The sequence below is a fragment of the Saccopteryx leptura genome, chromosome 2 (assembly GCF_036850995.1).
Source record: "Saccopteryx leptura isolate mSacLep1 chromosome 2, mSacLep1_pri_phased_curated, whole genome shotgun sequence".
NCBI lineage: Eukaryota > Metazoa > Chordata > Mammalia > Chiroptera > Emballonuridae > Saccopteryx > Saccopteryx leptura.
In genome coordinates this window covers 189,319,506-189,332,409 of record NC_089504.1, presented here as the reverse complement: position 1 = coordinate 189,332,409, position 12,904 = coordinate 189,319,506, and the positions used below count along the sequence as shown (strand labels likewise).

The following is a 12,904-nucleotide window of genomic DNA, read 5'->3' as shown; positions in this document are numbered from 1 at the left end:
CTTCTAGTTTTTCATCCCTTTCTGGGAGTTCTTCTATCCAGTGTTCCAGCTCATTTATTCATGCCTTGTCTGCAGCTATAGGGATTTTCAACCCATTCTCTGAGTTCTTTATTTCAAACTGTTGTATTTTTAATACCCACTATATCATATTGATTCTCTTTTCATAGCTATTTCTTTACGTTTAATTTCTAAACATCTTCCTTTTGAAGATGTCATGCTCACCCTACATTCTTGCTCAGTGTGTTCTATTTTCCCTGGATAAAATCTCCCTGTTTTAATTTTTCAATTCCATGTTTACATACTTCAGAGGCCCCAAAATTTTCTTCATAGGCCTTTCTTTTGCTTCCTGCAACATTTAGCTGCCTTGGCTAAAAACTTTAATCTAAGGGGAGGGTTAAAGTTTTGATTCTGGCTGGTGCTGCTCCAGGTTAGTTTGAAAACTAGAGTGTAAAGGCTCTAGTGGTCTCTGGCCTGAACTATTTTTTTCCTTGTGTCCTCCTACTCCATCAAAAATAATCAAACCTATTACCAAGGATTTACAGAAGAAGCTAAATCGAGGCTGGTAGGAAGGGAGGAGACATAAAAAGGGCTGGACCCACTCCTGCAGGCTAAGTTTCTGGAGGAATATCTCAGCTACAAAGATTCTCCCTGAGAAGTGTGGGGGTCCCAGCCCCAAGCTGGGCTCCCTGGTCCAGAGTACCAGACCTGGTAATAGGCTCCCACATAACATCTGGCTGTGAAAACCTTCAAGGATTCTGTCCACCAGGGAGAGAGAGAAACAGCTAGAGACACAGGCATCCTCTTAAAGGGCAAACACAAAATCTTGTTTGCAGCCACTCACCCTGGACTGGTGGAAGGAAGGGGGAGCAGACTAGAGTCCTGTGAGAGACTGGGGTTTGTGGTTCTGGGGAGAGAACTGAAAGGACAGCTGCCAGGATCCCTGTGCAGAGTCACTTCCTGCATCACAGACACCATCATTCTTGGGTAAGTACTCCCCTCCGTATGACCTCAGCCTCAGGGAAATGCAGTAGCTCCACGCTCTGGACTCCCTGTGTCCGCACTGTGTACAGCTTGTGCCTTGCTGAGGAGTTAGCTGCCTAGACTGGGGTGTAGAGGTCTTGGAAGACTCAGGGAATATCAATTACTGAGTTAGTTGTATGGCATTGAAGTGGGGGACATACCCGCCAATTTCCCATGAACATGACTAGTGCCTCCCCATCACAGGAGATCTGGTAGCCACCCTCTCCAGGCTCCTGAAAGTCCTACCATCCTTATTCCTGGTGGTTCTACCCTACTGGGGCCTATGTAGAATCCTGGACAGACTGAGTTGTGTGGCTCTGTGGCTGGGAGCTATTTCCCTCCATCTTCACCCAAGCCTGAATGGCACTTCCACATCAAAGGAGATCCAATAGTCCAATTTTCCCAACTACCAGAGGCCTCACCCTGCTGAGATCAGGCTCTTGGCAGAAGCTGAGACAGGCTGTATGTGGATCTAGGACAGGGGCCGTTTTTCTATCTCACGCCTGACCGGTGCAGAGCCCTCACTTTATACAGCCAAATCTTGGTCTGATAAACTCTGCTGGCCTCACCTTGGGGACTCCCTGAGACCCTGCCTCATCACAAAGGTGTGCAAGCACCTTGTGGGTGGCAGCTAGACTCTGTATACCCGGGGACATTTGCTGAGTGTCTTCAGACCAAGCACTGGCTGGTGCTGCTCCAGTTTAGTTTGAAAACTAGAGTGTAAAGGCTCTAGTGGTCTCTGGCCTGAACTATTTTTTTCCTTGTGTCCTCCTACTCCATCAAAAATAATCAAACCTATTACAAACTGATACAAATTTGACCTTGTATCAGTCTGGTGAACAACACTTGCCTCTACCTGGTGACTCACTGACAACTTGTGTCATGCAGCTCACAGAGACTGTTTTGGTGACTGAGCTTAGCAGGCAGCCAGCAGGTAGAGGCTTCAGAAGCTGATCTTCGGGTGCCTTGGGACTTTTGCTGACCTGCCTCCAGGAGAAATGCTGGTAAAAGCCAGCCTTAGTATACAGCTTGGTCCTTCCCACACACACCCAGGCCCAGCAGAGGCAGTCACAATGGAGGATCACTTTGTAGTTCCCCAGGGTTGCCCAGGGCCAGTCATAGGCAGCTTCTGAACGGACCAACACCAAAGTCCCTCCCAAGTGGCCCAAGACATAAACACACATAATGGCCAGCTTTAAACAATATCACAGCAGGATACAATTACCTTCACAAGTAGTATATCATAGGGAAATTTTGGCAGGTACCAGAATCCTGCTGAGTCATATTTCACTTCATGTGGTCAGCTGCACAACAGCTTGTATACTATGGTCAGGGTAGACCCTCATAGTTGGTCAGACTGAGGGTTAACCCATGCACAAATGGGCCAATAGCAATCAAGACTCAATTACAACAGCAGGGTCCACATAACACACATAAGGGACATTCTTGGAGCAACCAGCTTAAGTGATCAAGGAGATGTGCCACTGGTACCCAGAGGACATTTGCTAAATAAGGCCTCCCTACCAAGACTGGGAGTCATAGCAGATCTACCTAATACATAAAAACAAACACAAAGAGGCAGCAAAAATGGGGAGGCAAACATGCCACAAGTGAAAGAACAGGATAAATCTCCAGTAAAAGAGCTAAATGAAATGGAGGCAAGCACTTTATCAAATACAGATTTCAAGAAAACAGTTATAAGGATGCTGAAGGAATTTAGTGAGACTTACAACAACATGAAAAATGACATGGAAATTATAAAAAAAAATTCAGTCAGAAATGAAGAATATAATATCTGAAATTAAGAGTATATGAGAAGGAATAAATAGTAGGTTGAAGCAGAGGATTGAATCAGTAATTTGGAAGATAAAGTAGCAGAAAACACCCAATAGAACAGTAAAAAGAGAAAAGAATTAGAAAAATGAGGATAGTTTAAGGGACTTTTGGGACAACTTGAAACGTAACAACATTGGGTACCAGAGTGAGAAGAGAGAGATCAAGAGATCAAGAACTTACTTGAGGAAATAATAATGGAAAACTTCCCTAACCTGGTGATGGGAAAAGACATTCAAGTCCAGCAAGTGCAATGAGTCCCAAACAAGGTGAACAGAATCAGCCCCACACCAAGACACATAATTAAAATGGTAAAGCTTAAAGATAGAGATAATCTTAAAAGTGGCAAGAGAAAGGCAGTTACCTAAAAGGTATCTCCAGACTGTCAGCTGATTTCTCAACGGAAACATTTTAGGCCAGATGGGATTGGCATGAAATATTCAAAGTGATGAAAAACAGAGGTCTACAACCAAGACTATTTTACCCAGCAAGGCTTCATATAAAATTGAAGGAGAGATAAAGAGCTTCCCAGACAAGAAAAAGCGAAAGCAATTCATTACCACCAAAGCAATATTGCAAGAAATGTTAAAGGTTCTTTTTTAAGAAGAAAAAGAAAACAGAGGAACACATTTAAAAGAATAAAATGGCAATATAAAGATACTATCAATAATCACTTTAAATATAAATAGCTTAAATGCTTTAATAAAAAGACATAAGGTAGCAAAATGGATAAGAGCACAAGACCTGTATATATGGTTCCACAAGAGATCTACATCAGAACGAAATATACACACTAAAAGGGATGGAAAAAGATGTTTTATGCAAATGGAAGTGAAAAAAAAAGCTTGGATAGTAATATCAGGGCAGGATAGACCATTCAGACCCTGAGCTGGTTGCCACTGACTCTCCATCCAGTCTCATTCTCATGACAGTGATGTATTAGACCCTTGTTAGAGGAATCCATACTCTGAAAAAGATGCAATCTGTGTCCTGGAGGAGCTTTCATTTTAGTGGTATCAATAGACAAGTAAACAGGTATTTATAATAAAGTGTGATAACCTGACCAGGTGGTGGCACGGAAATAGAGCATTGACTTGGGACATTGAGGACCCAGGTTTGAAACCCCGAGGTTGCTGGCTTGACTGCAGGCTCATCCAGCTTGGGCATGGACTCACCAGCTTGAGCATGGGATCATAGACAAGACCCCAAGGTCACTGGCTTGAACAAGGGGTCACTGACTCAGCTGTAGCCCCTGGTCCAGGCACATATGGGAAAGCAATCAATGAACAACTAACTAAAGTGAAACAAGTATGATTGATGCTTCTCATCTCTCTCCCTTCCTGGCAGTCTCTGTTTCTCTCTTGCTAAAACAAAATGCAGATGGGAATTTTTGATCAAGGGGGGTTTCCCCAGTGGAGGTATGATTCAAGTTGAGTCCTGATTTTTTTTTTTTCCCCCTCAAAGCTAGATGGGTAGAATTAGAGGCTGGAAGAATAGGAGCATTTCTGGTGAGAGAGCAAGTGCTCAGTATTGAGTAAAGCCAGGTTAGTAGTTTGCTAAGGTTGTTGCTATCACCATGTGATATAGCTTTGGAAAGAAAATGGGGGAATGAATAAACAGGAGTGGAGTAGAATATCATTGATTTTAAGAAGAGAATTGACATGATCAAGCTTACATTCTAGAAAGATTTTGCTGTAATATTGAAAATGAATTGACATTGTTCAAGGCAGGAACCATTTTTAACCATTAGGAGTCTTTGTAGTAATCTGTGAGAGAAAAGCTGAGGCCAGTAATCTCCAAAGGAGAGAAAAGAAAAGGCCTAAAATAAGGTAGTGCCTGTGAAGATAGTGATTACATCTAAATGATAGTGAAGGGCATTGGAAAGCGAAGACCCTATGTTTGCATACATGTGTTCAAACCTGGTCTTGAAGGACAAAGCTTATGCCAAGGATGATGCCTAGTTTTCTTTCATGCATACCATTCTGAAAGCATATTTTCTATCACTTAATTTAAAGAGTCACTTAGAGGCTTTGGCCAGTTGGCTCAGTGTAAAGCATTGGCCCAGTGCGTGGATGTTCTGAATTCAATACTGGTCAGGGCACACAGGAGAAGTGACCATCTGCTTCTCCACTCCTCCCTCTGTCTTCTCTCTATCTCTCTCTTCTCCTCTCACAGCCATGGCTCGAATGGCTCAAGCAAGTTGGCTCTGGGTGCTGAGGATGGCTCCATGGCCTTGCCTGAGGCACTAAAATAGCTCAGTTGTCAAGTAACATTGCAACAGCCCCAGATGGGCAGAATATCAGCCCATAGCAGGTGTGCCAGGTGGATCTTAATCAGCATGCATACAGGAGTCTTTCTGTCTCCCTGCTTCTCAATTAAGAAAAAAAAAGTCACTTAGAAACATAGCAAAGCAGTAGCCTAGCCAACCTCTTATTATTTTTTAATGAATAGTTTCTTATCCTTGATTCCAACATTCAAACAGCTCAGAGAACTGAGATTTTCCCTAACTTTGTGATAAATTCGGTTGACAGCAAAACCTATCCTGAAATGAATAGCCTTTATTTATCCCACTTTGTGGGGACATTCATCTGTTTCTTTTAAAATTGTTAATGTGTATGATGAGATGCAGCCTCAGGCAATGCTGTCAGTGTTATATTACATATAATGTATATACCTTATTACCTTTCTAAAATCTAAAGCATTCTTATGAAGCATGTCTGGCATTAGTGGTTTCAGATAACTAATTATGGACTAGTACTTTGAATCTAAACATTTTCATTTTTTTATTATGCAATATTATTTTCTAATAAGAACCATTATGTGACAATGTAGCATGGGGTAAAATGAAGTAGAGGTGTGTTATATAAAGGAAACTCTAAGATAGATTACCATGTGAAGGTATAAAACTATGTATATAGTATGCTTCTGTTTGGATTTAAAAAATACCAGGAAGAGAAAGACACATTGTACTGTCAGATGTTTCACTACATGCATTTTTCTTTTTGTTTAGATTTTAAATTATACAAATGATTATAGTAGAATGTCCTTGTGAAAGCTTAAAAGATCCCTTTGCCTTCCAGAGCCAATAAGTACATCAGTTTTATAATAATAAAGTTTAAAATAATTACTTATGTAGCTGTTAGCCTCTTCTAACACCCTGTTGTAATTTATTTCTATCATTTGTCATTAGGACTGCATCCAGAGAGTTTCCGAAATTCTTATATTTTAAAACATTGAATATGTAGCATTGCTAACATTGCCAGAAGCAGAAAGTAGAGAAGAGATTGGCTAAAGATGAGAGCTTTGCTAATCAGTAGATGCTGGAATTTATTCCCAGTCGATCATACTGGGCAGTGAGAGCAAAGGTTGGAACCCATGAGTTTAGTTTTCAAACAGCGGATTTGAAGGGAAAACAGGGAATTTTGGAAAGATTGTATATCAAGACAAAGGAAACAGCAATATTTCTGGCAAAGAAAACTGAAGATAGAAATAAAGAGAGAAGAAATAAAGTTCCCTTCAGAGAAAGAAAGAAGTGTGGAGAAAATATTAAACATCAGGCACACAATACTGTTTTTGGTTGTTGAATGCTCCATTTCGTTTTTTTTGTGTGTGTGTGCAGTATGGTAGAAGTGTAATTTCATGTTAAAAAAATAAGGCTTGGCATTTATGATGGAATTAAAATATTGCTTAATCAGAGTGAGGAAAGCCCAAGTTCATTTGTCACTAATAAATTAGTGTAGACTGAAATCAGGATTAAAAATGTAACTATTTACCACATTTTACTAAATGCATATTTAAATTAGCTTTGCTACTTGCACAGGTATTTCTCCTTTAAATTTCATTAGCAATGTTTTGTTTACAATGAAGAGCAATAAATTAAATACTTGAAATATAGCATAATATTTAATGTTCATATTTTCTTTTGGTGATATTTTGTTTTTTTAATATTCTTAGGGCCTTATTTTGTACTGTACACTAAGTTAATAAAATTAATATAAAGAGAAACTTGTTATAATTTAGTTGTTTAGCTATGAAATTATAAACATGTTCTTTGTTAGTATATTCTTTACATAAAAATGTAATCATTGATGGATGGATGATGGATATAAAGCAAATATAGTAAAATATCAATTATAGAATCTAGGTGGTAGATAGAATCTATAAGTTTCAACATTTTAATAAATGGAAAAAACAAACTAATGGAAAAACTAATGTGAAATAAAAAGGTATAGTAATAAAATAATAGTATACTTTTTATTGTATACTGACTGAAAAATCTGAAGCAGTCGTTCTTTTAGTGGAATACCAATTTAGTGGTACTACTAGTAGTTATAAATAAATTATCTGTTCCCTTTTGATGGAAATTGCTTTGTCCTTAAAAACAGTGTTATATGACTGTTAGTAAAGATATAAAAAAAAATACTAAGGGTTTATAAAACAGTTTTGAGGTAAACATAAATTACAGCAGACAAGGGTTTAGCAGCTATTTAGAACTTTTATTCTTCTATTTTAGGGAATCTGGAAACATCAAAGCAGGATTAGAACATCTGGTAAGTTCTAATTTTCTCTTGAACATTTTCATCATCTTTGATATCTGCATTCTAAATGAACACTTTTGAATGAGCTTTGAATACCTTGTATTGAGAAAGTCAACCATTTCCCAAAGGGTCAGCTTACTGTTATTATGTGAAGGCACTTACATTTTCATTTATCTTCTCATTTCAAGGGAATTTAAATATTTTTAAATTACTTTTTTTTTTGATGTAGAGATGAAATAAAATGGATGACAATCCTTGGATTGATGATTGCTTTAATTATAAACAAAAATGTTTGGTGTAGAATTTTTGGCATATCTTGATCTGACAAAAACAAGCTTGTGTTTTAAGAAACACACAATCAAATATTGCATGCATAAATATGGTATGTTTTAGCTATTTATCAGCTTTGAAAGAAGTGTACAGCTTTGTTTTTCCTAATGTCTTTGCTTTATGAATAATGCATTGGTTTAAACTACATTCAGTTTAGAATATAAAATAATTGAGATGCAAAATTTTTGGTTTAAATAAACATTTTTAAAGCATAAGTGAAATTCAAACTGACTGAACATTTAATTCTGTCCATTGATCAGAAAATTGGAAAAACTGTTGTATTATAACAGGTCCAAAATTCATTGAGCTTACCACAATGAGTGTTCATTACAGCATTAAGTAGTTCATTTAAACAGAGCATTATAAAGTCATGCTCTGGTTTCTGGTCAAATCCAAATGTTGAATAATTAATGATAGAGATTCTTTTGTAAATATAACCTAAGTACTTTTTTAATTTAAGGCCTCATGCGTATATTATATTGTAGCTTTGTTAACTATTAATGTGCTTTTTGTTCTTCTCCCACAAAAGCAAACAGTAGCAAGATCAGCTTCATTTTGACTTAGAGTAGTAGGGATGTAAGGGATTTTTGGGTTTCCTTTCAATAGCTAAAGTAAACTGAGGAAACTTAACCCTTTAAAAAAAAAGATCCTAAAAAATTACAGATAATTATTAAAAAGCAGGACATAAGAACCTAGTTAGAAATTTTTACTATATATTTGTCCACATTAGAAGTAAATAAATAACATTGTTATTCCCATTATTAAAAATTATATCTTGAACCCCTGTTAATCAACATCATAGTGGCACATATATTTAGGACATGTAGGCATTAGAATAAAAATTTTAATCTAAGACATCAAATTTCAGTATCAGTTGAGGGGTTAATAACAAGGAAGAACATCTACCATAGTGTCAAAATGACCTGTCTTTTATACTTGTGAATTATTTATTAAAAAAAATTTATATATACTTGGTTCATATTGATCAGTAAATAATGAGTTAGATTTTTTTACTTTAAATTTTGTATTTTTTATACTTACCAGGATGACCTTATTTTCAGTGACTATTTTATGTGTTTGTACTCCACTTCTAATATGTAGCAGTGGTTTCCTAGCTATGCCTTGGGCAGCGAGGGACACTCCCAAAGCAGGTGGTGCTCCATACAAATCAATGGAACAGAACAGAGCACCCAGAAATAAACCCACATCTTTATGGACAATTGATATTTGACAAAGGAAGCAAGAATATACAATGAAGTAAAGACAGTCTATAGTAAATGGTGTTGGGAAAATTGGACAGGTGTGTGCAAAAAAAATGAAACTAGACTAACCAACTTACACCATTCACAAAAACAAACTTAGATGGTTAAAAGATTTAAATGTAAGTCATGAAACTGTAAAAATCTTGAAAGAAAACATAGGCAGTAGACTCTCAGACATTTTTATAGCAACATTTTTGCGGATATATCTCTGTGGACCATTGAAATAGAGGACAGAATAAACAAATGGGACTATATCAAACTAAAAAGATTTTGCACATCAAAAGACACGACTAACAAAATAAAATGACAATCTACTCAGGGGAGAACATATTTGCTGATAGGTCTGATAAGGGTTTAATAACCAAAATTTATAAAGAACTTCTAAAACTCAACACCAGGAAGGTAAACAATCCAGTTTTAAAATGGGCCATAGAACCTGCATAGACACTTCTTCAAAGAGGACATACAGGTGGTCAGTAGACATGAAAAAATGTTCAACATCACTAATCATTAGAGAAATGCAAATTAAAACCACAATGAGATATCACCTCACACCTGCCAGAATGGCTTTCATTAACACATCAACACACAATAAGTGCTGGCGAGGATGTGGAGAAAAGGGAACCCTCCTGCACTGCTGGTGGGAATGCAGACTGGTGCAGCCACTGTGGAAAACAGTATGGAGATTCCTCAAAAAAGTTAAAAAATGAACTGCCTTATGACCCAGCTATACCACTTCTAGGAATATATCCTAAGAATCCCAAAACACTAATTCAAAAGAATAAATGCACCCCCATGCTCACTGTAGCATTGTTTACAATAGCCAAGGTCTGATAAAAGCCCAAGTGTCTGATAGTGGACAAGTGGATTAAAAAGCAGTGGTCCATTTACACAATGGAATACTATGCAGCTGTGAAAAATAAGGAAATCTTACCCTTTGCAACAGCATGATGGGCCTGGAGATAATTATATGTACTAAGTGAAATAAGCCAGGTAGAGAAAGACAAGTATCACACCATCTCACTTAAATGTGTAATCTAACGAACACAATAAATCGAGGGAGAAAACAGAAACAGAGGCATGTTCACAGGGAACAGGTGGACAGCTGTCAGAGGGAAGGTAAAAGAGGGGATAGGATCAAAGAAGGTTAAAGGGGCCTGCCCAGGCAGTAGCGTGGTGGATAGAACATTGGACTAGGACGTGGAGGACCTAGGTTCGAAACCTTGAGGTCACTGGCTTGAACACTGGACTCACCAGCTTGAGTGTGAAGTTGCTGGCTTGAGCATGGGGATCATAGAAATGACCCATCGTCACTATCTTGAGCCCAAAGGTTGCTGGCTTCAACCCAAGGTTGCTAGCTTGAGTGAGCAAGGGGTCACTCACTCTGCTGGAGCCCCCCAGTCAAGGCACAGGTGAGAAAGCAATCAATGAACAACTAAGGAACCACAACAAAGAATCTATGCTTCTCATCTTCCTTCCTGCCTGTCTGTCCCTATCTGTCTATCTCTCTGTCTCTCTCTGTCTCTCTCTCTCTCTCTCTCTCTCTCTCTCTCTCTCTCTCTCTCACACACACACACACACACACACACACACACACACACACACACACACACGTTGAAGCAATTAGCCAAATTATATACACATAACTCATCAATATAGACAACAGGGTAGCAATTCCCAGAGGGAAAGGGGGGATACAGATGAGGGATTTAAAGAGGGTGAGAAGGGAACGGAAAGGCACTTTTCATGGAGCATGGGGGCATGATTCAGGGGTAGAGGGTGATATATTGAGTGGGACACTTGAAACCATGTCAGCACAATAAATTAAAAATAAATAAATAAATAAAACAAAAAAAGAAACCAAAAAAAGCAGGTGGCACTCCAGGCTTTCTCTGACCACTTTAACCAGAGTAGTTCCATTTCTAGTTATTTTGTAAAATTTTAAACTTTTAAAACAAGATTTCATCTGAAGAAAGTTCTCCAGCTAAAAATATTTAAAAACCTTTGGTGAAGCTTAGCTTCTTCTTATGTTTGTTACTTTTTTCTACTTTTGAACCTAAGTTGTACTTCACTTTTATGTGTTGTACATAGAATATATTTAAACATAGTGCATTTTAGAGATGAGAGAGTCTGAATTTCTACAACAGATAGGGGGTGATTTTAATTCATTTTATCTAAGCTGTGCAAAAGACTAACTTATTGTAAAATTGACTCAACTCTGAACTATTAATAATATGAATATATGACTATTAAAGATAATACCACACATATACATACATACATATAACATATATCTACAAATGTGTTGCTTTGTGCACTAGCAATATTCAGAAAAGTCAGTGTCTTCTCACAACCTGAGAAGAAAGTGAACTCAGTTTATCGGTTGAGCTTAATGAAACCTGTCTGTAACACTGTGGGCTCCTTAGGTCTGTGTCTCTTTACTTCCCGCTGAGCAGATACCAGCACGTACTGCCTTTGTCATCCAGCACAGATAGCCCTTCTTTGAATTGGCTGGACAGCCAAATGCAATTTTCTAATAGATTGATTTTTATAAAATATATGGTATAAAATTAAAATGAGAAGAGCATTACACACACTGAAGTAATTTCTTCTTTATGTAGCCTTCACATTTTCAGATTTATTTTGTTCTATCATTTCTTTATTTCTGTGTTGCCAACTTTTCTTGGGAACTGCCTAGCATGTTATTCATAGCTTTCTATACTTATACTGCCCAGGACCTTTTTTTTTTCTTTTTACAACTCATCGACTTACCTGTAAAGTCTATGTCCCTTTAAAGTTCTAGACAGAGCCTGTGAAGTTTTGTGCCCCATCATCCACTGGCTTCTTGCCTGATAATTGCAAAATGCAGTATTCAACTCTTCTGCTCCCCTATGTTTAGAAGGCAGCAATCTACTGTAAGGAAGAGCCTACCCTTCTTTCTTATTTTATTTATATATTGTGAGCAAGGACTAATGGATTTTTATTATACTAAACAGGTTATCAATTATTTTTCTTAATTATTTTGATGCTCCGGTTGTTCCAGATTTGTCTAAGGAGTATGCTTTCAAGTTGGCTTCTGGGTCCTTTTGACATACCTCTTTTTTTAAGTGCTCTCTTACGTTCTGGTACAACAATATATTCCATGCTCTTTATATACTTTACATGCCCCAGTCCTGGAATCAGTCATTTCTTCAAATTACCTTATTTCATTTTAGAGGGAAATAGCATTTAGATGTCAGGATCTACCATGTGATGTGTTCTTTGTCTCTGGGATTTTATTACTTCTAGGATCTTTCAGTATTAGATTAGAAAAATAGGTAGGTAGATAAATATTTTTAAGAAATATGAGTCATAATAATACTTACAGTTTCAACCCAAGCTACAAAATTCTTCCATGTTCCCCCTTCCATATTTGTATTTCTCTTCATTCAAAGTGAGAACCCTGACTACTAACAATATCAATACATTTTCCCATTTGCTCAATTATGTAATACACATAAAATATGTAGTTTCAAAATTGCTATGTTATATTAAATATACATTTAGTTAAAAGAGTTCAAGGTTCATTTGAGTTATTTTCCTCCTTGGGTGTATTTAGATTATTAATTTGAATATATAGTTGTATTCATTTGTTTCTGCATTGACTTTTAGGTGATTTTGACTTTTTATTGATTTAACTATATATTTGAATATCTGTACTTTAACATGCTTCTAAAAGTCAAAATAGTATATACAATGAAGATTTCAGAGAGGTAGCACTCTCTTTCTAGCTCATCTACTCCTTGTAGGTAGCCAACTTTATTAACTTCTGGTTTATCTTTCCTGTGCTACTTTTTGTAACATATACATATACATATATGTGTATTTTTATTTTTTCTTATAAAAAGTAGCATATTACATATACATGTTTGTACTTTTATG

At 37.1% G+C, this 12,904-nt stretch overlaps 1 protein-coding gene across 3 annotated transcripts in view; it reads left to right on the top strand.

Annotated features, from left to right (window-relative positions):
* RSRC1 (arginine and serine rich coiled-coil 1) overlaps positions 1 to 12,904 on the top strand; it is a 559,643-nt gene that overhangs the window by 215,418 nt on the left and 331,321 nt on the right. For all 3 annotated transcript variants that reach the window (XM_066369858.1, XM_066369856.1, XM_066369857.1), the window contains exon 5: positions 7,367 to 7,403. In XM_066369858.1, coding sequence (XP_066225955.1) covers positions 7,367 to 7,403 — 37 coding nt within the window. The remainder of the gene's footprint in view (positions 1 to 7,366; positions 7,404 to 12,904) is intronic.